Raw genomic sequence first — 23,437 nt, 5'->3', positions numbered from 1 at the left:
AATTTATTGTGGTAAAAGTAATTTGAGGACCATGAAAGTGAAATTATGTGAGAGAGAGTAGTGAGGACCATGAGAGAGAAAATGATAAATTATTTAAGTGGGGTTTTGAGTAAGAGAGAGAAATAAAAAAATATAGTATAAAGTTACTATATATAGAAGTGATGCAAATAACAAAAAACAATCATAAAAGAAAAGTGATGCAAATAAAAAAAAAAAAACGGAGGGAGTAGTTAATAATTCAATCTTCTCTTTGACTTATACTGTATAAGAAAAGTAAATATACGCTTTAATCTTTAAACTATCAAAATTGTAACTATACACTCGGATATGCCTAAAAACCAAGTTCGTTATTACATTAATGTATGTATAAAAAACACGAATTTTTAGTGTGATAGTGACAATGTGAGATTGTACTATGTGTGAAAGTTAAGCTGTAAATTTATTACAGAATACAGAGTACTTGAAGCTCTCGTGTCATTCTATCAATTCAATAATTTTCAATCAACGATTTGATGAGTTTACCGTTAATAGAGCTTTGATCATTGAATACGTCACGTACTAGTACTCCTCATTTTGAGGGTAAGTTCACTATTTGGACATTCCTATATATATATACAGATATAATACTCAACCACTTCACTTACTCTATTCTCTATTTATACATACTATAGTGTTGGAAGCTTACGTATTAAACTACTCACCAATTGAGAAAAATTATGGGAGGAGCACCTGAAGATGTTCACCCACAAAAGGCTTTCGGATGGGCTGCAAGAGACTCTTCCGGAGTTCTCTCCCCTTTCAACTTCTCTAGGAGGTACGATTTATATGTACGTTACATAAAATGTTTTATTGGTTTCGCAAGGGGTCGAGACCATGGATGATGTGGTGATCGGGTGAAATCCTTTGTTTTTTATACTAATTTGTTGTACATATATAACACGACTTTTGTTTTCATGAGGGGCTGTGATCATGGATGACACAGTGGTCTTGGACAATCCATCGTTTTTTTTTTGTTACTGATTTTATTGTACGTACTAACATGTTTTTGTTTGAGTTTGCCATATTATTGTCTGTTAGATAAAAGTTAGCCCCAATTGTACTTGCTCTATATTAGTGACAACTGATCTAGCTAGACAAGGCTACATATACTCCTACCGTCCACAAATAATTAATCTGGTGAACTAGAGCGTTAGAATGCCACCCACAATTTTGGTCTGTGTCATATGTTGTATGTGAATTGGCTATGATAGACGAAGTAGAGTGATCATGAATTTAATGGATATTTCACAAAATCTGAGGGTTTCAAAATTTTGACGTGCAGGGCAACAGGAGAGCAGGATGTAACTTTCAAAGTGTTGTATGTTGGAATTTGTCACTCTGATCTTCACTATATATTAAGAATGAATGGGGGAGTGGTGACTTCATTAGTGCCAATTACCCTGCAGTCCCTGGGTAATTTTAAATATTGCATTATGAATATAATTTTCGCTAATTCAATTACATACTTTGTACATGATGAATATCAACATGTTTATGATAGCAATATTAGCAATTCATTTTCTTGACATACTACTTAATGTAAATTATATGGTATTTTCAGGCATGAGATTGTAGGGGTGGTAACTGAAGCTGGGACGAAGGTGCAAAAATTCAAAGTAGGGTACAAAGTTGGGGTGGGATGTATGGTTGGATCATGCCGTTCATGTGATAACTGTGGCAAGAATCTTGAGAATTACTGTCCTAAGATGTTGCTAACTTATGGATCTACTTACTATGATGGCACCCCTACATATGGAGGTTACTCCGATATTATGGTGGTAGATGAGCATTTTGCTGTTCATATTCCTGAGAACATGGCACTTGATGCTACTGCCCCGCTTTTATGTGCAGGCATCACTGTCTATAGCCCTTTGAGGTATTATGGGCTCGACAAACCAGGACTCCATATTGGTGTTGTTGGCCTTGGTGGTTTAGGACACATGGCTGTGAAATTTGCTAAGGCTCTCGGGACTAAGGTCACTGTTATAAGTACCTCGCCTGACAAGAACGATGAAGCTGTCAACCGTCTTGGTGCTGATTTCTTTTTGGTCAGTCGCGATCCTGAACAAATGCAGGTAGCTTACGAACCCCATCTTGTTCTACCTCTAGCTGAATTTTGTTTTTTTTAGAAGGCTAATTGTTTTTCTAAAGTAGTCAACATGACGATTTCTTATGTAGTTTTGTTGGTTGCATTTGTATAGGCAGCTACCGGGACACTAAGCTAGATGGAATAATCGATACAGTCTCAGCACCCCATCCTCTATTACCATTGATTAGTCTGCTGAAAACTGAGGGAAAATTGATCACGGTAGGTGCTCGGGACAAACCACATGAGTTGCCAGTATTCCCTTTGATTATGGGTAAGCCCCTCGAAAGCCTCCAAATAGGCAATCAATAGGGAACTTTTTTCTTGTACAACTTATTGAATGAATGGGATTTGTAACACAATTGTTGTAATAGGGAGAAAGATGGTGGGTGGAAGTGGGATTGGAGGAATGAAGGAGACACAAGAGATGATTGATTTCGCGGCTAAGCATGATATAAAAGCGGATATTGAGGTTATTCCAATGGATTATGTTAACACGGCCATGGAGCGTGTACACAAGGCAGACGTTAGGTATCGTTTTGTCATTGACATTGGCAACACACTGAAAGCTACATGAGTTCAAGTTTGTTCATTTCATGGTTCAAACGACAATCGCTGGAGTCATCATTCCGATCCTTGGCTACGAGCTAGAGGAGAGGAATCAGTCTTTATGATGTTACACCTTGTACTCATGATGGTCCAATCCATCATTAAATAATAATGCTTGTACTATTTGCTTAAATGTAAGTTTGCCTTTGGCATTGTACTTGTTTGTCATGTAATGATCAGTTCAGTAATGTTGTAATGGTCCACATTTATCAATAAATAATGTCTAGGAAGTAATCATTTTGGTACACCAAGATTTGGCTCACTTTGATTCCTCTTCTCTAGCTCTTAGCCAAATTTATGAAGTATAGCTTAGATTTATGGGATATTTGACATATTGTTTTACTCTCTGTTTGACATATTTACTTCCCCTTCCACTTTTTCGTTGTTCTTTGGATTTTATTTTCCTTTTAAGACTTTTATTTTCCTTCTTATTACCCCAAATTCCCCACCTAATGAATGAATTTATGATCCCACTTACCCCTACTAACTTTACCCACCCATTTTATTTAACTTGAATCATTCCTAATTGATGAAAAAACAAGCCATTTTAAAAAAACTAGACAAACAAACGAGAAAATATAATCGTTGCTCCCTTTGTTTCAAATTAACATACGATCACACTTTCTTTTTCAATATATACTTTCGTTTCTCTAATTTTTCACTTTTCAAGGTAAAACTCATACACACATCACTTCATTTCTTTCTTTATTATATCACATTATATTTATATTTATATTAAAATAGTTTGTGATAATCTAATTGAGACGGAAGGAGTATATACTAACATTACAAACCTGTAGCATGACACGTGGTAGTAAACTAGAATACATGTAACATGGAAGGGTAAGGTGGCTAAAATAGACTTGACTAGTCGACTATCAATCTTAGAGAAGCATAGGTCATCGACCATGTCACTTAATTCAGAATGAATTTACTTTACATAACTATATAAGCCTACTATTGGGCCATCTTCCTTTAAATACATCGATCTGCTCAACTTTTTAATGTATAAGTTGTAAGTTAATTTAAAAAACAAAGAAGAGTAAGAAAATTAAGGAAAATCTGGGAACAAAAATGGCAGGATCATCACCTGAAGATGTACACCCACAAAAGGCATTTGGATGGGCTGCTAGAGACTCATCTGGAGTTCTCTCTCCTTTCAACTTCTCTAGGAGGTACAATACACTTTATATGCATGTATCTCGCTCTTTTCTATTTTGATGAAGTTTTTTTTATCACTGCTTGTGATTTGTTTGGATGAATACCGACTTTGTTCGCCTATGTTCTGCAAGGTCAGGATCACGAATGACGTGATGGTTTAACTGATCCCAACAAATTTCCTCCATTGTTGGATATTTAATGAGGGTAATGTTATATGCAGCTCTAAGAGCTAAGCATTTAATATACTTATTTTTTTAGTATTAAATTGGAAATTTATCGACAATTTACGAGTAAATTGGTGTAATAAATGTTAGTTTAATGTTTATTCTTTTCACTTTTAGCTTCTTATATGCAGCCCTATAACTTTTTCCATTTAAAAAAGCATCATTTTTATATTTTATATCAACTTTGATCTGATGACATTTTTTAAGTGATATACTTTATAATATAAATATATTAGTCATATAAAGTATTTTTAGTCTAGTCTAGGGGTACAATATCAATATACAATTATACAAGTATTAGCTTTTTAATAATTTTAATAATGAAAAATTAAAGATATTAATGATCCAGAAATGATTTGGTTACAGCAAATTTACAACAAACCCGGTCATAAGAACAAAGCTAGGCAGTGTGTCAAGTGTGATACTCCGTATACTAATACGTGATGTAACATAATTAGTGTACATGTCAGTGTTGTCACATAACACCTAATAATTTGTGTAACATGCTGACAATTTTGTTGTATGTGATTTTTTTAAAAAATTTGGGCTAGTAGTTTGAGCTTGAATATAATGAAATTCTAACAAAATGTGAGGATTTTGAATTTTGATGTGCAGGGCAACGGGAGATTTGGATATGTTGGTATTTGTCACTCCGATCTTCACTTCATTAAGAATGAATGGGGTGCTGATTTCATTAATTCCTCTTACCCTGCTGTTCCCGGGTAAACTCTTTTGATTCCTATTCGATCTATGAATTGTTTATCCATTAATATTAAGAGTGCTCCATAAGATATAAGTATACATATGTTGGAAATGAAATTTATTATTGTAAGCATGCTTTTGTGAGTGATCTGAATGTTTTTTATTGGAAAAAAAGGAGAGATTATTTCACTTTAAATTGAAAAAATTTAATTAAAAAAGAATTTATATTGTGGATTAACAAAATGACATGTTATTATCAGGCACGAGATTGTAGGGGTGGTTACAGAAGTAGGGAAAAAGGTGCAAAACTTCAGCTTAGGTGACAAAGTTGGGGTGGGATGCATGGTTGGCTCTTGCCGTTCATGTGAGAATTGCGGTAAAAATCTTGAGAATTACTGTCCTAAGGCATTGCTAACTTATGGATCCACTTACTATGATGGCACCCCTACATATGGAGGCTACTCTAATATTATGGTGGTCGACGAGCATTTTGCTGTTCTCATTCCTGAGAGCATGGCACTGGATGCCACTGCCCCGCTTCTATGTGCTGGTATTACGGTCTACAGCCCCCTAAGATACTTTGGACACGACAAACCTGGACTCCATATTGGTGTTGTTGGCCTTGGTGGTCTAGGACACATGGCTGTAAAATTCGCTAAGGCTTTTGGGGCTAAGGTCACAGTTATTAGTACATCACCTAACAAAAAGGATGAAGCTGTCAACCGTCTTGAGGCTGATTCTTTTTTGATCAGTCGCGACCCTGAACAAATTCAGGTAGCTTTTAATATAAGCCGCTTATGTCTTGCCTTAAATTAGATTGTTGTTTTAATGTTGTAAAGGGTTTCCCTAAGGCAATATTTGTCTATGGAAATGTACTGTACAATGTTTCCTTGAGTAAAATTATCTAGGTAATTTTGGTAACGTTACTTGTATTGTTGTGCAGGCAGCTGCAGGGACAATGGATGGCATAATAGACACAGTCTCGGCAGTTCATCCTTTATTACCATTGATCGGTCTGCTTAAAACCGAGGGAAAGCTAATTGAACAATCCTATTGTTGTGGGCTAGAAGGGGGCATCCCCATACGCACAGCCGTCCTGCCGGTTCGTGTTTGTGTTCGTGGCATGTGCGTGGTGTGGTGTACCTACATTTTTGGGCTAAGTCGTAACTGACGTTCCAGCTTTTATGAGATTGTTCAGTTACGAAGCCCACAACAACGTTTGACTCGGTTCTTAAACGTTGTAAGTGTCGCTGAATTTTCTCAACTATTATTTCGTGGCTTGATTCTCTCCAACAGCTACGGTTTTCTTCTTCCTTATAAACTGACCTTTTCGTGGCTTTTGAAACACATAGAAAATCTTTCTTCTTCTTCCTCCATTATTTTCAGTTTTCCACTAAAGTTGTTCTGAGCATATTGTGAGTTCCTAATCTCTCTTTTTGAGTGCACATTAAGGGAGATCGCTGTGTTAAATCTTGGGGGGCAACGCCATCTCCGATTGCACCATAGTCGGGGCGAATTTTGCTTCTAAAACAATGTTTCTAACACGTCACAGCGTTATACATACATTAAGAAATTCGGCCCACATTCCAATTTTATTTTCTGATTTTACAGTATCTCAACCTACATTTCTGAACTGAAATTATTTTTACTGATTTTCAGTTATATTTCATCTTTAAGATTACTGATTTTTACTGAACTGAAATTATTTTTACTGAACTGAACTTATTAGTTCAAAGTGAAATTATTTTTACGTAATATTATTTTTTTAAGGTGAAGTGAACAGAGCCTTACAAGATAATGTTAACTTTTGTAATACATTTTATACATTGATATTACATATGCAGTGGATATTAAAATAATTGTAATATATGTATCCTAATTGATACATATATATTACAGGATAATAATATGTTTATCCAGTAATATCTTAGTTGATTACATAATTCATCTTGTAATATCCTAATTGATTACACAATTCATTATCTTGTAATATCCTAATTGATAATACTCTATCAAAAAAAAAAAAAAAAAAATAAATTCATAATTGATTATATACATAACCAGATTAATTTTGATCATACTCCGTACATAACAACTTAGCAAGTACGGAGTATTATACCAATATCAATGTGTCATTTGATTGCTTAAGCTATGAATTCTATTTATATTTTTGATTAATTGATATATTTATAGTCTCCATGATATTGAAAGAGTTTAGTTGTGAGTTAGGGATCAGGCTCGGTCACTTCGGGCTGTTGGAAAAGTAGCAGTAGATAGTCGAAAAAAAATTTAGTTTGATCCCACAAATAGTAAGTATAACATTACGATTTACGAATATGTTGAGATAGTAAATCACTACATTATCTTTAAAATTACTATCTTCGTTTTATATTTTTTACAATTTTGATGTATTATTTGTGAATATAAAATATTTCAAATTGCAAAAAATATGAAACGGCGGTAGTGATAGAATTCAATTAGTTACATAGTACTTGCTTGATTAGATCATCTCCAATGGTGAGACTTAAGGGAATTTTTTTTTAGAAGAGTGAGTATTTTTGCAAAGGATACCAATAAGTTGGTATCTAAACTTAGCAACTCCAAAAGAAAGTTGCCAAGTTCAGATACTCAATTTTGAGTCTCATTTGATAAAAAGTGTGGGTCCTTATTAATATAATAATATATTTTGTAATTTATTTAAGTTTTTTTTTTTTGAAACTTACAATATGGATTCGGTGGGACATAAATTGAAAGTGATATTAGTAGCACTGTCAAAACGGTTTGACAGTTCGGTTTCGGTTCGGTTTGAAATCGGTTCGGTTTGAAATCGGGTCGGTTTGAAATCGGTTCAAATGTCTTACGGGTCGGTTTCGGTTCGGTTTAAATAATTATCGGTTCGGTTCGGTTTCGGTTTATTCTTGAACGGTTTAAATTCGGTTCGGGTTATAAACGGTTCGGTTAGTAAACGATTCGGTGCAAACGGGTTGCGGTTTGTTAACGGTTCGGTGTAAACGGTTTTTAACCCGGTTTAAATTCGGTTCGGGTTGTAAACGGTCCGGGTTGTAAACGGTCCGGGTAGTAAACGGTTCGGTGCAAACGGGTTGCGGTTTGTTAACGGTTCGGTGTAAACGGTTTTTAACCCGATTTAAATTTGGTTCGGGTTGTAAACGGTTCGGTGCAGACGGGTTGCGGTTTGTTAACGGTTCGGTGTAAATGGTTTTTAACCCAGTTTAAATTCGGTTCAGTTTGTAAACGGTGCGGGTTGTAAAAATTCCAGGTAGTAAACTGTTCGGTGCAGACGGGTTGCGGTTTGTTAACGGTTCGGTGTAAATGGTTATTATCCCGGTTCAAACAGTTTCAGGTTGGAAACGGTTCGGTTGTTTTTTGGTTTAGTTTTATTTTAGTTCGGTTATAACTGGTTCGGTTCGTTCACGGGTTTGGTTCTTCTACGATTTAACATTATTTAGATCGGTTTTATTTCAGATTTACTAAATTACGGTTCGAGTCTGTTTTTGATTTCAAAAAATTTTGTACTACTTTCTAACTTTTTGCTAGTTAACAAGTTTTATATCAAGCCGAGACTTCATCACTTCATATTGAGGCATCATATTATATGCAAATTCTCATTAATTTTATAAATACATATCATGTTATGATTTAAGTTTAGCTATACTGATCTTACTAGTTTATTATGAAGTAGATTATAAAAGTTTAGTGCATTAATGTATTATTGTTTTACTATCAGATTATTATCTGCTTCTGATTTGATCATTTAGTTAATAGTGTCATAATCATGATTTGATGAGTTGTTGTGACATCGAAATTTGCAATTTGGTATTCGATACTTAATTAGTCAACAAGACTGATAATTAAGACTCGTTTATCATTATATATTTGCATAAAGTTATACATGAAGATATTACAGAGTAGTTTGATTTGTATAATGAAAGAAAACATTAATGAAGAAGAAGGTAATGTTGATTCCTTCAATCGATTATACAGATACATAACATATAACCATCTCATATTCTCATAGTTAGATATTATTAGTATAAAGGGATGAGAAACATAAGATTATTATATTTTTGTATATCCTTTACTGGTTTACCCTTAAGGCTTAAGTCACTAATTAGTAATTAGTAATTACTTAATTAGACTAACAAGTTAATCAGAAAGAGTAACTTTTAACTTGAGTCTAGTAGATCAAATACTGAAATGGTATTAGTATATTACCGAGTATGATAGTCTAGTACGCTGCTAATCTGTTATGCAGCTATGCTAAATTGACAATTGCTCATATAGTCATATTAGTCAATCACTCATGTAGACATAACTCATATCTAATTAAGTAATTTGTATTTATGTACTAATCTACTAGTCAACTATATCATTTATAAGTTTACACGATTACAAGTGTATTGCTTATAGGTACAGCTAAACTGATATAAATATAACCATATAACAAATCCGTAGTACTTCTAACTCTCTAAGATATGACATCATTATTTATTGAACAATTTTCGATTTTTTATTAATCGCAACGCCTAGAAATTACACGCTAACCAATTCACATTTTATAATTTAAAGAACTTAATATTTTAATGTGTGTGTTAAAAAAAATTATAAAAGCTGATATTATGAAGGTGAATATCGTTTTATCGGGATCCGAGAAATGTAATTAGTTTTTTTTAAGTCATGTAATTAATTAATTGTATAAAAGTTTGTTTAATGTTATTAAAATAAAATTAAAAATTTTGATTTTTACAAAGTGGAAAATTAATTTCATTTTTTTGGTTGACAATTTCAACAAAATATGGTGGGAAATTTCCCTCCAAAAACCAAAAGGAAAAACACATTTTAGATTTAGAATTTAGATATTTTGATTCTTTAATAATTAAATAAACATGTGGTTCATATATTATGCAAAAGAGAAAAAAAAAAAAAAAAAAAAGAAAGTGAAACGTGAAACTGTGAAAGACTGAAAGGCAATTAGGTTCTTCATTCATCCTCTTCATTCATCCTCTTCATTCCACAGCATTCACCGTTCTTCTTCTTCATCCTCAAATCGAAGCGTTGAATCCTCACTCACTCTCAAGTTCTCAACTCTCAAGCTCTGAACTCTTAGCCTTCAATAGCTCAAAGGTAAATTTTAGTTAATTGTTTTTGTTTTCGTTTCGTTTTTTTCGATTTTTTTTTCGATCTCTCCATTCTCGTTTTTTTTTCATTCTCCAGTTCTCCATCTTCAAATCTTCCTCTCCTTCAAGCCGTCACTGCTCAAAGGTAATTTTATGTTAATTTTTTTGTTTTCATTTCGGTTTTATGTTGCTGATTCGTTGTTTGTAGGATTTGCATGTCTTTATTTTTTGATTTTTACTTCTGATTTGTTCATATAATTTCATATAATTTCTGATTTGTTCATATAATTTCTGATTTTTTGATGTTGTTCATGTAATTTTTAATTTTATTGTTCTTGTTGTTCATTTAATTTCTGATTTTTTAATTTTATTGTTCTTGTTGTTCATTTTTTGTTATATCTATTTGTGAGGTGTTCTGGCCTTACCAGCTTTGGCTATGCTCAGTTCTGATCAGGGTTGTGGTTGTAGTACCATGAGCAACAATTGAGTTGATTTGGTTACCTTATTCATGCTCGTGGTTTCTTTTCGTGTTATTAATTGTGCTTGGTTTTTTTCAGGCTGCTGTGTTGTTGCTGGTCTGCCTTTGTGACTGTTTGCTGTTTGTTGAGCATTTAAAATGTATGGCTTTGTCTATAATGCTCTATTAGTCTTCAAATATACTGAATGCTATCCTTTGTTCTATCAGCTGCATTGTTCTCTCATTAGTGTTTCTGTTTATGTGGGTTAATGCTGAATGCTAGCAGGATTTTTTGATTTAAGTTTGGGTTTTGTTTTGTTGCAAAAGTGCAAGTGCATTCAGATAGGAGTTGTCTAATAGTGTTTAGTATATTTTAGGACTGAATTGTAGATGGACTACCTCAGCTTAGAGCATGTAGTACTAGCTAGGGTCTGTCCTGTGCTGCTGTTGTTCTAATGTCTGGCCAGATCTGCTAGATGTACAAGGCTAGATTGTAGGATCTGCTGGGTGTTTTCTGCCCTGTTCAGAGCAGAGTCTTTCTGGCCATGGTTTGTGCTGTCCTATTTGATGTCTCTGCTGCAGGCTGGGTGCTGGGGTTGGTTGCTGCTGGTTTTCTAGGGTATTGCAGCTGTGGTTTTGCTGTCGTCTTGTGTTAGCTGGGCTGTGTTGTCTGTCTGTTGCTGGGCTAGGTTGCTGGTGTGCTTTGCTAGAAGCAAGCAGGTCCGGAGCTGCTGTGTTAATTTGCCTATTTTTTTTTATTTGCCCTTAATTTGCCTTTTTTTTCACTTGATTTATACTGTTGTGTTTTTGTTTTTTCAGCAATGGAGCAAGAGTTTATTGGTTTTGATGAGGATTCTACTGTAAAGAATCAAGATTCTACTGTTCAGAATCAAGATTCTACTGTTCAGAATCAAGATTCTACTCAACGTACCACTAGTGGTAGTAAGCGTGGACGAACATCAGATGTTTGGAGGTATTACACCTTTTTTGATAAGATGGTTGGTCTTGCTCCGATAAAATATGCTCGATGCAATGTTTGCGGTAATGAATATAAAACTCCAGGTAATGCTGGTACTTCAACTTGTAAAGCTCATACTAAGACATGCATGAATAAAAATCCACACCATCCTGGAAATCATGAAAGTGGTGTTGAGCTCCTGTTTAATCAAACACGTCATTTACAATTGCTTGCTACAGCTATAATTTTGCATTCCTATCCTTTAAGTATTGTGGAGCATCATGGCCTTAGGGAAGTTTATACGAATTTGAACCCCAACGTGAATCATGTGTGTAGAAACACTATTTTGAAACATTGTATTGATGAGCATGATAAGTTTAAGTCTTTGTTGTTGCAATCTTTTTCGGGAATTGAAGGTAGAGTTAGCTTCACTTGTGACTTGTGGACAGCATGTACTAATCGAGGTTATCTTACTTTAACGGCACATTATGTTGATAAAAATTGGTGTCTTAGGTCTAAAATTCTGAATTTTAGATATTGTGGTCCTCCTCATACTGGTGTTGAGGTAGAAAAATTTGTGTTAAAACTTATTGGGGAGTGGAACCTTCAGGGTAAAGCTTTTGCAATGACTGTTGATAATGCTCGATCCATGGATGTTATGGTTAACCTTTTGAAGAAAGATTTAATGTTGACTTCTCCTCTTCCTTGTAATGGTAAATTTTTTCATATTCGATGTTCAGCTCATGTCTTGAACATTATTGTTCAAAGAGGTTTAAAAGAAGTTGATAGTAGTGTTCAAAAATTGCGTGAGGTTTGTAAATATATTGATTCTTCAGATTCTAGACTCACTCAATTTGAGCATGCTCTTCATGAGGTTAACTGTGTGTTTAATGGAAAGTTACGTCTTGATGTTGTGACTCGTTGGAATGCCACATATACGATGATTCGAAAAGCTTTGGAAGCAAAGGAAGCCTTGAAATTGGTTATTGATAGGTTTATAGGTTATGAATTCAAACTTTCGAATGATGAATGGGATACCCTTACTAAAATATGTAATTTCCTAAAGCCATTTCATGAAATCACTGTGTTATTTTCTGGTTCAGAATATCCTACTGCAAATTTGTATTTTGCTAGTGTTTTAAAAATTGAGCACACAATAAGTAAAGCCCATATAGATCTTAAACTTGCACCCATGGCAAAAGTTATGCTTGAAAAGTTTGAGGGCTATTGGGATGAATATAGTTTGATCCTATCAATTGCTATTGTTCTTGATCCTCGTTATAAGCTTGTTCGAGTGATGAAGATGTTAAAAGTGCTTTATGTTGATGAGGCATGTGTTGAAAAGGCGAAGGTGATTAAAGATGCTCTTTTGGAGTTGTATAACTTTTATTCTTCTTTGTCTTCCGGTTTTACATCAAGTACAAATGCTCCACCCTCCATCCCAGCTGTTATCGAAAATTCAAATAGTCACTTGGATGATGATATATTCAAGGTAATCAATTTCTGATTATTGTGGTTTACAAAATTAATAATTTTATGTTTTAATTTTATTATTTAATAAAAGCATTTTGTTTGAACTTTTCTAGTATGTTGATAATGATGATGATGAGGAGGATGACACATCAAATCGGCCATCGATGGAGATTGATTCTTATTTGTGTACTCCTCGACAACCAATTTATGAAGGGCAGAAGTACGATGTTCTTAAGTATTGGGAATCTCAAAGTAGTGTGTACCCCATATTAGCTGTTATGGCTAGGGATGTTTTGGCCATTCCTATTACATCGGTAGCCTCAGAGTCTTCTTTTAGCATGGGTGGTCGTATTTTAAACAAGTATAGGAGTGCGCTTTTGCCTAAGAATGTTGAGGCGTTGGTGACCACACAAAATTGGTTACGTGGTTATGATTGTGATATTGAAGAAGACGTCCTTGAAATTGGTAAAGAAGTGATAGATGAAAGTTTTGCATCTAATTAAGAAGACATGGATGTTGTATTGTAGTGAACTAGTGATGCTTAATATATATTGTGTTGCCTCATTGCTAAAATGTTTTAATCTCATAGAACAAGTATTAATAGTTTTAGTCACATTACATATTGATATGTTGTTCCTTTTTTTATCTCGAGTTATTGGTTATTATTTATGTCCCGCTAAATATTCATCTTGACCTGCAACCGACTCACTTCGTAAATGATCTGCATCGACCCACACTGACCCACCCAATAACCACTCCTAGTAGTAAGTAGTTTGTAAACGGTTCGATTTATAAGGATTCGGTTCATAAACAGTTCGGTTTATAAATGGTTCGGTTTATAAACGGTCCGGTTTATAAACGGTTCGGTTTGTAAACGGTTCGGTTTGTAAACGGTTCGGTTTATAACGGTTCGGTTTATAACGGTTTTTATGCCAGTTTAAACGGTTTCGGGTTAGAAACGGTTCGGTTTATTTTCGGTTCGGTTTCCTTTCCAGTTCGGTTTAGATTTGGTTCGGTTCTAAAACGGTTTAACATTACTCGGATCGGTTCGGTTTCGGGTTTACTAAAATGCGGTTCGGGTCGGTTTTCGGTTTTAAAAAATCGGTTTTTAATCGGTTCGGTTCTCATTTGAATCGGTTTGAATCGGTTCGGTTTCACCGGTTCGGTTCGGTTTTTGACAGTGCTAGATATTAGTATACTTTAGAGAGTCTCACCATTAGGAAATTACATTTAACATGAATTGCTAAATTGAGAAGTGGGTTGAGTATCATCAATAGAGATAAAAAACAACTCATTTTGCATTTTAATACTCAAAATTGAGTCTCACCAATGGAGATGGTCTTAAAATGTTTTCCAATCAATATTTATCATCGTAATAATATAAAAAAAAATTCTATGAGAACTAGAAAATTCCACGAGTACTTGTTTCTTTTTAGCTTTTTGTCTGTACTTTTTCTACGAAATCTTGAATTAAACAAGTATAAAATCGTGATTTCTAGATTTTCAAAAGCAGAACATTTACGTGATAATTCCTTGTCCAAAGAAAGTAAACAAAAAAACACAAGTAAAACATTTTAAAGACACGTGGCAAAATACAGACTACAAGAAGAAACTCATGTACCACGGTCAATTCTCACCCGCATATGAACATAAATTCATTCCACCAAATTACAGAGGCTGTCACAAAATCTCAGGTCACGAACTACGTCACTTTTGCTCCTCAATTGAGTGCTATATAAACCCATTTTTGGGTCATAACTTTTTCGTTCATACATTTTCTTTTCCCTCTATTTTTAACAAAGTGTTAAAAAATAAAAATTTTATTCTCTTGAAAGTTTCAGGAGTTGTATTTAAGAATTTTTTTACAAAAGTTACAATAAAATTATTTGAAGAGAAAAAAAAATGGCAGGACCCGAGGATGTACACCCACAAAAGGCTTTTGGCTGGGCTGCTAGAGATACATCAGGAACCCTTTCTCCCTTCCATTTCTCTAGGAGGTATAATTATTTCTTTCATATTCTTTTGTTTTCAATCTTATTGATGTTTTATATTTTAGCGTGTTTTGTCATGCATATTGCTCTCTAATCTCGAGGTGGTGATTTTGTGAGCGATCAGATTGTCGTGTATTATGAATTAATACGTATAGATTTATTAATCAACGTAATCATTTTATGATCGGTTGAGATCACAGATGATGATGAGGGGTGTATTGAACAAATTGTCAATTTTGTCTATAATCAGATTGCTTTGAAATTATACAATTAAAAGAATTTTAAAGGAAAATAAGTTACGAAGCCCTATAAGTTTTTATACTCCATAAATCCTCAATTTAAGAATTGTTTTAAATACTTATATAAATATATGGTTGCATATGACATAACCGTTTTATAATGCCGTAATAACAAATAGGAGTACGTTATTTTTTTTAATTTGATGCGAAGTACATTATATTATTTATGGCATGCATATCAAGAAAGACGGGTAAGAATGGATCGTTGATATGAAGGGGAAAAAAATAAAAGCAGAAAGGTTAATTGGAGAACTATATATTCTCCATTTAGCTTAATTCATTTGAAAGTGGATTATTTTTTATGAAAATGGAATGGGTAGGGCCCAACTGTTCATGGGGTGTTAAAGGTTTGTTTTTGGATATACCAAAGTGGTGAAGAATTAATTACCTGATTTCGGATGGAGGTTGTAGTAATTTGAAGTACATGATTTAAGGCCATTTTCAAGTCACACTATTATACGAATTGTTTTAACTATTGTTCTGGATAATCAACTTTAAGGCTATTGTTCTGAATTGAACTTATAGTTGTTATCCTATGAACGAAATATTGACAAAATGTTTTCTTCTTTGTTTGTGGGATTATTATCATCTGTTCTTTCATATAAGGAGAATGAAAGAAGCATTAAACAGCAATATGATACTATCCTGTAATGTAATTTATTCGAAACACAAGTTACATACACCGCGTTAGTTATGTGTTTAATGGGAATTTGTTAGTTTGTGATGCAGTTAGCAGATCACTTATAAAATAATATTGTTTTGATATGCAGGGCAACAGGAGAGCAAGATGTGACTTTCAAAGTGTTGTACTGTGGCCATTTGTCACTCTGATCTTCACTTCATTAAGAATGAATGGGGGAATGCCTCTTATCCTGCTGTTCCTGGGTAATTACCTTTTCCAACAATGTTTCTGTATCGTATACATACTGTGTTATGGAGTATACTTAAAGATATATGTTACTTTTTTGCAGGCACGAGATTGTAGGGGTGGTTACAGAAGTAGGAAGCAAGGTGCAAAACTTCAAAGTAGGGGACAAAGTTGGGGTAGGATGCATGGTTGGAGCCTGTCGTTCGTGTGATAGTTGTGACAAGCATCTTGAGAATTACTGCCCCAAAGTGCTCCTAACCTATGGATCCACTTACTACGATGGCACCCCTACATATGGAGGTTACTCTGATATCATGGTGGTAGACGAGCATTTTGCTGTTCGCATCCCTGAGAGCATGGCACTCGATGCCACTGCCCCTCTTCTATGCGCTGGTATCACTGTCTACAGCCCTTTGAAGTACTTTGAGCTTGATAAACCTGGACTCCATGTCGGTGTTGTTGGCCTTGGTGGTCTAGGATACATGGCTGTGAAATTCGCCAAGGCTTTTGGTGTTAAGGTCACAGTTATCAGTACCTCACCTAACAAAAAGGAAGAAGCTGTCAACCGTCTTGGTGCTGATTCCTTCCTGGTCAGCCGCGACCCTCAGCAACTACAGGTAGTTAATCTTTAAGCATATGCATTTGTCCAGTAAAAACTTATAAGTTGCATATATCTTCCGGATTGCATTGCTTAGACTTTGTGGATTTTCTGACTAGACCTGCTTGCATTTGTGTAGGCTGCTGTAGGAACAATGGATGGCATTATTGATACAGTCTCAGCAGCTCACCCTCTCTTACCATTGATCGCTCTGATGAAGACTCACGGAAAGTTGGTCATGGTTGGGGCTCCAGACAGACCTCTTGAGTTGCCAATCTTCCCTCTGCTAATGGGTAAGCGACCCTCCTCCCCTAACCCCTACCAAAAAATAAGCAAGAATTTGTTTGTTTATTTTCTTTTTTGTATTATCAAGCGTTTAATTTAATAAACTACAATGGAGATTCATGATTGGCTTTTGTGTTAATTAAAACAGGTAGGAAGATCGTAGCTGGAAGCTGCATAGGAGGCATGAAAGAGACACAAGAAATGATTGATTTTGCTGCCAAGCATGATATTAAAGCAGATATAGAGGTTGTTCCGGTGGATTATGTGAACACAGCCATGGAGCGTCTACTCAAAGCAGACGTTAGGTACCGTTTTGTCATCGACACTGCTAACACAATGAAAGCTGAATGATGATAGATCCATTCTAATGACTGACGAGGCTGTGATAAGTTGTGACTTTCTAGAGACAAGTCTTGTTTCAATAATTACTTTGGTTACTACCTTGTATCTTCTATGTGAAACAATTGATATTATAATATATGTAGAACAATTGATGTTGTAGTTGAATTATGATACATGAATTTTTTTTTTTTTTGGATGGGAAACATGTGCATCTTCTTTAACTGAACAACTTTAGCTAATGATCTGGGTATTGAAATCGGTATGTTGTTGAAAGCTGCTCGAGTATGTCATGCATTACGTGCTGCTGCATACGTGTCACAGCAGCACACGAAATGCAAGCACTTATCGCATGGCAAGCATGCACAACACACGGTGCTTGGGCAGTTGGGCTTACATACTCTTCCCTTTACAAGAACCACTATGCTATAGAACCAGCAAACTCCCGTGCTAAAATTTTCAAACACAGGGAAAACAGTAACATTTTCATAATACAATGAATATAGTTTCTTCCCATTTCTTAACAGCTACTAAATCATTTACACTTGGTCTCAGATAACATTGTCAAAAATGCCGATGGACATTGAGTATTTGAGCACACTTGTGTCCAAGAGACAGGAAGTGGCTCATCAATCGTCCTCCTCGAATATGGATGTCACTTCCATAACTAATAATGACAGTGCTTGTAGTTGACATCACTAAGGGAAAAAGATGCCAAGTTTACATCAACAAGCTAAGCACTGACCATTTGTCAATGTACCATGCCATATGACTTTTCTAATCGTATCACAACCTCAACATTCAGGCTCCTCCACTCCTGCGCAATGCACTTGTGTTATGCTGTTATCAGCATTAGAATGAAAGAGTTAGCATCATTCCCATGTATCATAAATCTGAAAAACGAGAAGATATAAATGCCATCTAATCATTTCTTACCATTGCATAAAGTGTAAACAGTAAGCTGCATAGATTATGATTTAAAGGACCATTAATTCCCGACATTGATAGCGTGAGATAAATTCCAAAACTTTGTGGATCAAATAGAAGGTTTAGAAGTCAAGAGACCCTTGTTTAGTGGATGAAGAACAACTACTAGATGTGCCATACGATGCTCCACTTGAACCATCAACGGGAGCTTGATTTAGACATTCTAAAATCAACAATCTACGCTTATGAAGCTTGATTGAAAATGTTGAAGCCTCTAAAACCAAAGGTACCTGCTTTGTGGCAACCAACAAAGGAACTAAAAGTTAAGAAAATATAATCCTTCTCTTATACTGTTACCAAAAAAGAACATACACGCACAAAAGCCCAATCTCCCACCAACCCCACAGGGCTAAGAAATCAAGCAAGCTCGAATAGTCTTAAAAAAAACCCTAGACAAGGAGGATCTCAAATAGTCAAATACCTGGGTGTTGATCCTGGCCACTTTGTGAATGCCGAGGAAACCAACCATATCTTGATATCCAGTAAGCAGTTGTGCTAACTCCTTGTCCTCATCTGATGAGAACATTGAATATGAATTACTTTTGATATTAAAATAAAGAACCATGATCTTCTGACATAAATAATTAGAGTCCATTGACATGCCTGGAATTGCTTTGACTGAGAGCAGGGTATCAGCCAAATGCTGCCATCTCTTAGAGAAGGATGATGGCAGAAGGGAATGTGGAAAGGTAATAATGGCAACTGAATTTGATGCCTTAACCATGACTTTCAAAGACTTAATAAAAGCAAGCAAATTCCAGTCCTGAAACATAAAAAGCAGAAAATTCCCAACATATAAATGATTAAAAAAATGAACAGAAATATTTAGCATTGCAACAAAGGGCATAAAAGAATTACTACCTTGTCAAAGTATCCACACTGGGGAGCACACAATGACTGAATAGCAATGCGGCCACCACAAGGAATGCTATTACCACTTCTGCAAATAAGAGAAGGGTAACGTCAAGAGAAAGAGATATAGTGGATCAAGTTGCTTACAAGATCCCATATCAGAAGCAAAAATTCAGTAATGAGAAGCAAAAGAGATGTCACAAAGAACCTACACAAAAGCAGGATTGCCTCCCCTAATCCTTTATATCACCAAAAGGGCATACCTTGAGTTTTGAGCTAAAAATGTAGAGCAACGCTGATGAAGTGTGTCCAGAGTCAGATCTTGAGTGCTCACACAATCAATGTGCCTTCCTCCAAAATGTTCCCTCCCCAAAGGTTTACGCAAATCAAAATTGTTGCAGTACTCAATTTTGGAATCTGCAAAGCCACCAAATGAGTTTCACCACCTTTTCTTTATTAATAATCAATCAAAGTTTATGCTATTCGAAGTTACAAGATACAAATTGCACTTTCCTACAAATTGAAAAGGCCTTTTTCCTTATACTTTCCACTTCCCTCTAAGATTCCACAAATTGCAAGTTACAAGATATCCAATGTCTTAATAACCAACAGCATAAATCATGAGATGTCATTAGCAGGGATGAAAACTAATTCACATTTACCTCTAATATCGTGGCCCGGTTGATTTTCCCTCGAATATTTCTTGTACTGCCAAGCAATCCTCAAATCCTTATCCTACAATAATAACCAATCAAACCACATGGTAACTGGGTAATTCCATTAAAAATACACTCCACAATCCATACAATAATAATCCTTAGATACCTGTTCAGTACTGTGATCACGAGGCTTGTCATCTTTAGGGGACATTGGATTAGGCAAAGTACCCAAAAACCCTTTCGGGTCCTTCGACGGACTCGCATATAAAAGAGGTTGATTATGAATTAATCCTTGCGCCATAAAATTCCTCAACAATAACATATGATGAGGTGCTTCTGGATCTTCCATTACCATAACTAAACTCCCCAAACTGAACCCACCTCCCAAAATCCCTGTTTTTAAAGGAGGGGGCAAAAAATCCATCATAAAGCTGACAAAATCACACCTTCATGAACACCCATAAACATAGAAAGGAAATTAATTTCAGAAAACTAGGTTCTAACTAAATCCTAGTTAAACATCACTTGGTGATTATTCACCAAATTAAAGCCCTAATTCAACAAATTCACACACCCAAATAAAATTTCCACCTCCAGAAAACCCTACAACATTTCATAGATTAACCAATACTGTAATAGCACATCAATATGACTATACCCAAAAAAAAAAAAAAAAAAAAAAAAAAAAGGTCACATTTTGCGGAATACCCAGCATCTAAGAATCAAAGAGCAATATAATTAAATTAAGAGGGAAAAAAAAAAAGTTAAAAAGTGTAAGCTTACTGTCAAGGTCAGGTATGCCGGAGGAAAGGAAAACGACACCGTTAGGGCCGGGCTTAAGACCCGGAACTTGAGAAGTGGGACCAGCCAATGGATTGCGAGAGAAGCTGCTGGTTCGAGCCTTGGTTGTATTGGTAGCCATGATTAGTCACCTAAGGGGGAATTATCAGAAAGACAGAAACTAGGGATAGTGCGGAAAAATTAATCAGGGAAAATGAAGAAAGATTGCGATTCATCCAAACATTTCGAACAAGAATCATACCACAATTAATCAATTACAATTCAAACAAACATTTGGAACAAGAATCATACCAGAATTCGGAAGAGCCGTAAAAGTTGAAAAGCCCTAATTTTTATTGGGCTGGGCGTTGTTGCCGTTAACTCGTTAAGTTTGCTAGCTTTGGGCTTAAAGGTCCGAGATAAAATTTTGGGCCGCCTTGGTGCTGATTCGTTTCTAATTACCAATGACCCACAACAACTTGAGGTAAACTTTTTTCTTTTTTTTTTTTGGGCCTCTAAATTCAGTTTGGTCAAAGACTCAAAACTTGCTTGAGTATGGACGACCAAATTAAGCCTCAAATTAAAATAGACTTAAGTAGAGCCTCCGAATGCTGAATTGAACTTAACTAAACATTAAGTGGTTGTCTGATTGAATTGAACCCATTTTATAACATTCGAAACTCAACAAGCTCTAAGTGAGCTTAAATGTATAGGCTCAAGATTGAGCTCATCCAATTTGGACTATTTATAAATATGCGAATGTACCAATAGTAAAAAAACATTTGAATAAGGTAAACACAAAAGTATTCATTAGAGATATGAAGAAAATTAAATTTTCTGGCATCATAAATTATTTTGTTTACATTATTTTATAAGAAGTAGGTTTAGTTTGGATGATCAATTGATGCAAGCACAATGATGATATGCCACTCCTTCTGTATAGGATGAAGCCCCAGAAGGAGCATCTCCATGATAGCGTAATTCTCACTTCTTATAAGATTTGTCACGATTTGAGTTCATAATTTTTTTTTATTTTTTTTAAATGTTGAATTTAGATTTTAAATTTAATTAATTAGCTATGTATGAACATGAGTATTGCATAATTATGAAGGCTCTCTCGCGTTTCCTCAAAAAAAATTCTATGAACATGAGTATTACATAATTATTCTATTTTCTTGCACTTTTACATTATTATGCATTATTTATTCAAATTTTCCCATCATTTATTCTTGAACAAAAAATAAGCCCAAACCAATACGAGTATTTAAATAAAGTAAATTTTTTTTAAAAAAAAAACTGAAGAAAGGTTTATCCCCGTACAATTTGGAAGAAGTATGTCTGATAAAAATGTTGGCTTCAGGGCAGACAACAAAGATAATATTCCAAATTGAAGTTTTGGACATTGGCTTCATCCTGATTTGATAGTGATGCTACATAAGTCTATTGACTATAAATTCTCTTCTAGTACGTTTGTTGGTCCAAACAGAGTCCCATTAGTCGCATAGTCTCTACATACATTTTTTTCATATAGGATGGCAAAAGTGAAAAAGTGTTGAGGTTTGACATTCGGAATGGTACTTTTTATCGTTATAGTGGTAAATTTTTTGTACTATTATGCATGTATATTGTGCTATTATGTCTTAGTAGTACTATTATATTTCACAGTGGTATAATATTTTGATGTACCATTTACATACTTATTTGTATTATTAGCATAATATTTATATCACTACAACAATACATTTAATGGTACTATTTACCTATTAAATGGTACTTTATACTCCCACTACAACTTCAACTTTATTACTACATTGCTATCCTATGTGCAATGTTTGCATATAGGAGCTATGCGTCATACCTTCTCCATCCAAATTAAATAAAATAAATAATCATAATTAAAATTTATAAACTTTGTGTTGTGGGCATCTGGCTTAATTATATGGTGGAATTGTGGTGCTAGGAAAATTGTTGTTGGGGAAAAAATTCCAAACTATGAGTTACCTTGTCTTATACTCTTATTGATATACAAGTATTTATATGTAAAATGAATTTCAAACGCCAAATTTTGCTCTAAGTATTACAGTACTTCGTACAACCAAACAAAGTTTGATGGAGTTGGTGAGGAACTCACCTCGTAACTTTGAAATCACAAGTTCGAGCTCTACCAACTATATTTGCTTGGGAGTAGGGGGATTCCCTTACCTCCTCCCTCTAAGTGCGATTTAGTAGAGTCCTTCATCTTATCTAAAAAAAAGTATTATTACGTATGTAACAAAATTGTGTAAAGTGATATGATCTTTTATTAATTAATAGAAAAAGTACATAAAGAATCCCGTAAAAAAAAAAAAAAAAAAAAAAAAAAACTTAAAGACTAATTAACAACTATAATATTTCCCCACATAAATTAATAAGAACATCTAGTCTATTGTTGTTTAATTTTTCTTAATTAATTAAAGGTTCATGTATGTCAATAACATGAGAATAAAATTTGAATATTAATCTACTTATACTAATTAAGCACTCCGTACTAAGTATATATAGAGCACAAAGTATCGTTTTGAAATGCTTTAAAATAAAAAAAATTAGATCAAACAAATCTATTTTATAAAATTTAACAACTTTGCATGCATATATATATTTATTAGGGTGTGTTCTACTCACCTGTATTTTATTTATCAAAACTTATTATAACTTACTATATAAGAACTTATTTTAGCTGTAAAATGAACCTAACTAGCCCTTATTAACCATAATCTAAACCTATATATTTTCCGAAAATACATATCAAAATAGGGTTAATAAGAGCTACTCAATCAAGTTCAGTTTATCCTTATATAAAGTTTAGATAAATTTAATTAACCATGCATAATAAGTGATAAACTGATAATTACTTATTAGGTGAATTAAACGCAATCTTTTGTATTATTTCTCCGTA

At 34.5% G+C, this 23,437-nt stretch overlaps 2 protein-coding genes and 2 pseudogenes across 3 annotated transcripts; 3 read left to right on the top strand and 1 right to left on the bottom strand.

Annotated features, from left to right (window-relative positions):
* Positions 1-653: 653 nt before the first annotated feature.
* LOC110695278 lies at positions 654-2,979 on the top strand (annotated as a pseudogene).
* Positions 2,980-3,808: 829 nt separating this feature from the next.
* Positions 3,809-5,992, top strand: LOC110695339 (annotated as a pseudogene).
* An 8,638-nt stretch (positions 5,993-14,630) lies between these two features.
* LOC110695277 (probable mannitol dehydrogenase) lies at positions 14,631-17,571 on the top strand. Its single transcript, XM_021872531.1, is given in 6 exon segments — positions 14,631-14,841; positions 15,905-15,950; positions 15,952-16,019; positions 16,106-16,619; positions 16,740-16,893; positions 17,034-17,571. Coding segments are annotated over 6 exon segments (1,080 nt in total). The 5' UTR covers positions 14,631-14,746; the 3' UTR covers positions 17,237-17,571.
* Positions 17,572-17,680: 109 nt separating this feature from the next.
* LOC110695276 (elongator complex protein 4-like) lies at positions 17,681-21,175 on the bottom strand. 2 transcript variants are annotated; one of them, XM_021872529.1, is made up of 9 exons: positions 20,506-21,175; positions 19,889-20,115; positions 19,726-19,798; positions 19,327-19,480; positions 19,073-19,151; positions 18,815-18,974; positions 18,633-18,724; positions 18,161-18,441; positions 17,681-18,064 (listed from the first exon to the last, which is right to left on the bottom strand). In XM_021872529.1, exons 1-8 carry the CDS (start codon positions 20,642-20,644, stop codon positions 18,274-18,276), a joined length of 1,092 nt encoding a protein of 363 aa, XP_021728221.1. In that variant the 5' UTR covers positions 20,645-21,175; the 3' UTR covers positions 17,681-18,064; positions 18,161-18,273. The 2 variants fall into 2 exon arrangements, with proteins under 2 accessions (XP_021728221.1, XP_021728222.1); XM_021872530.1 differs by having other exon boundaries at positions 19,889-20,168; positions 20,506-20,594.
* Positions 21,176-23,437: the final 2,262 nt, after the last annotated feature.

The sequence above is a fragment of the Chenopodium quinoa genome, unplaced genomic scaffold (genome assembly GCF_001683475.1).
Source record: "Chenopodium quinoa cultivar QQ74 unplaced genomic scaffold, ASM168347v1, whole genome shotgun sequence".
Taxonomy (NCBI): domain Eukaryota; kingdom Viridiplantae; phylum Streptophyta; class Magnoliopsida; order Caryophyllales; family Amaranthaceae; genus Chenopodium; species Chenopodium quinoa.
Note: the sequence above shows the minus strand (reverse complement) of the source record. Positions and strands in the feature narration are given on the sequence as shown.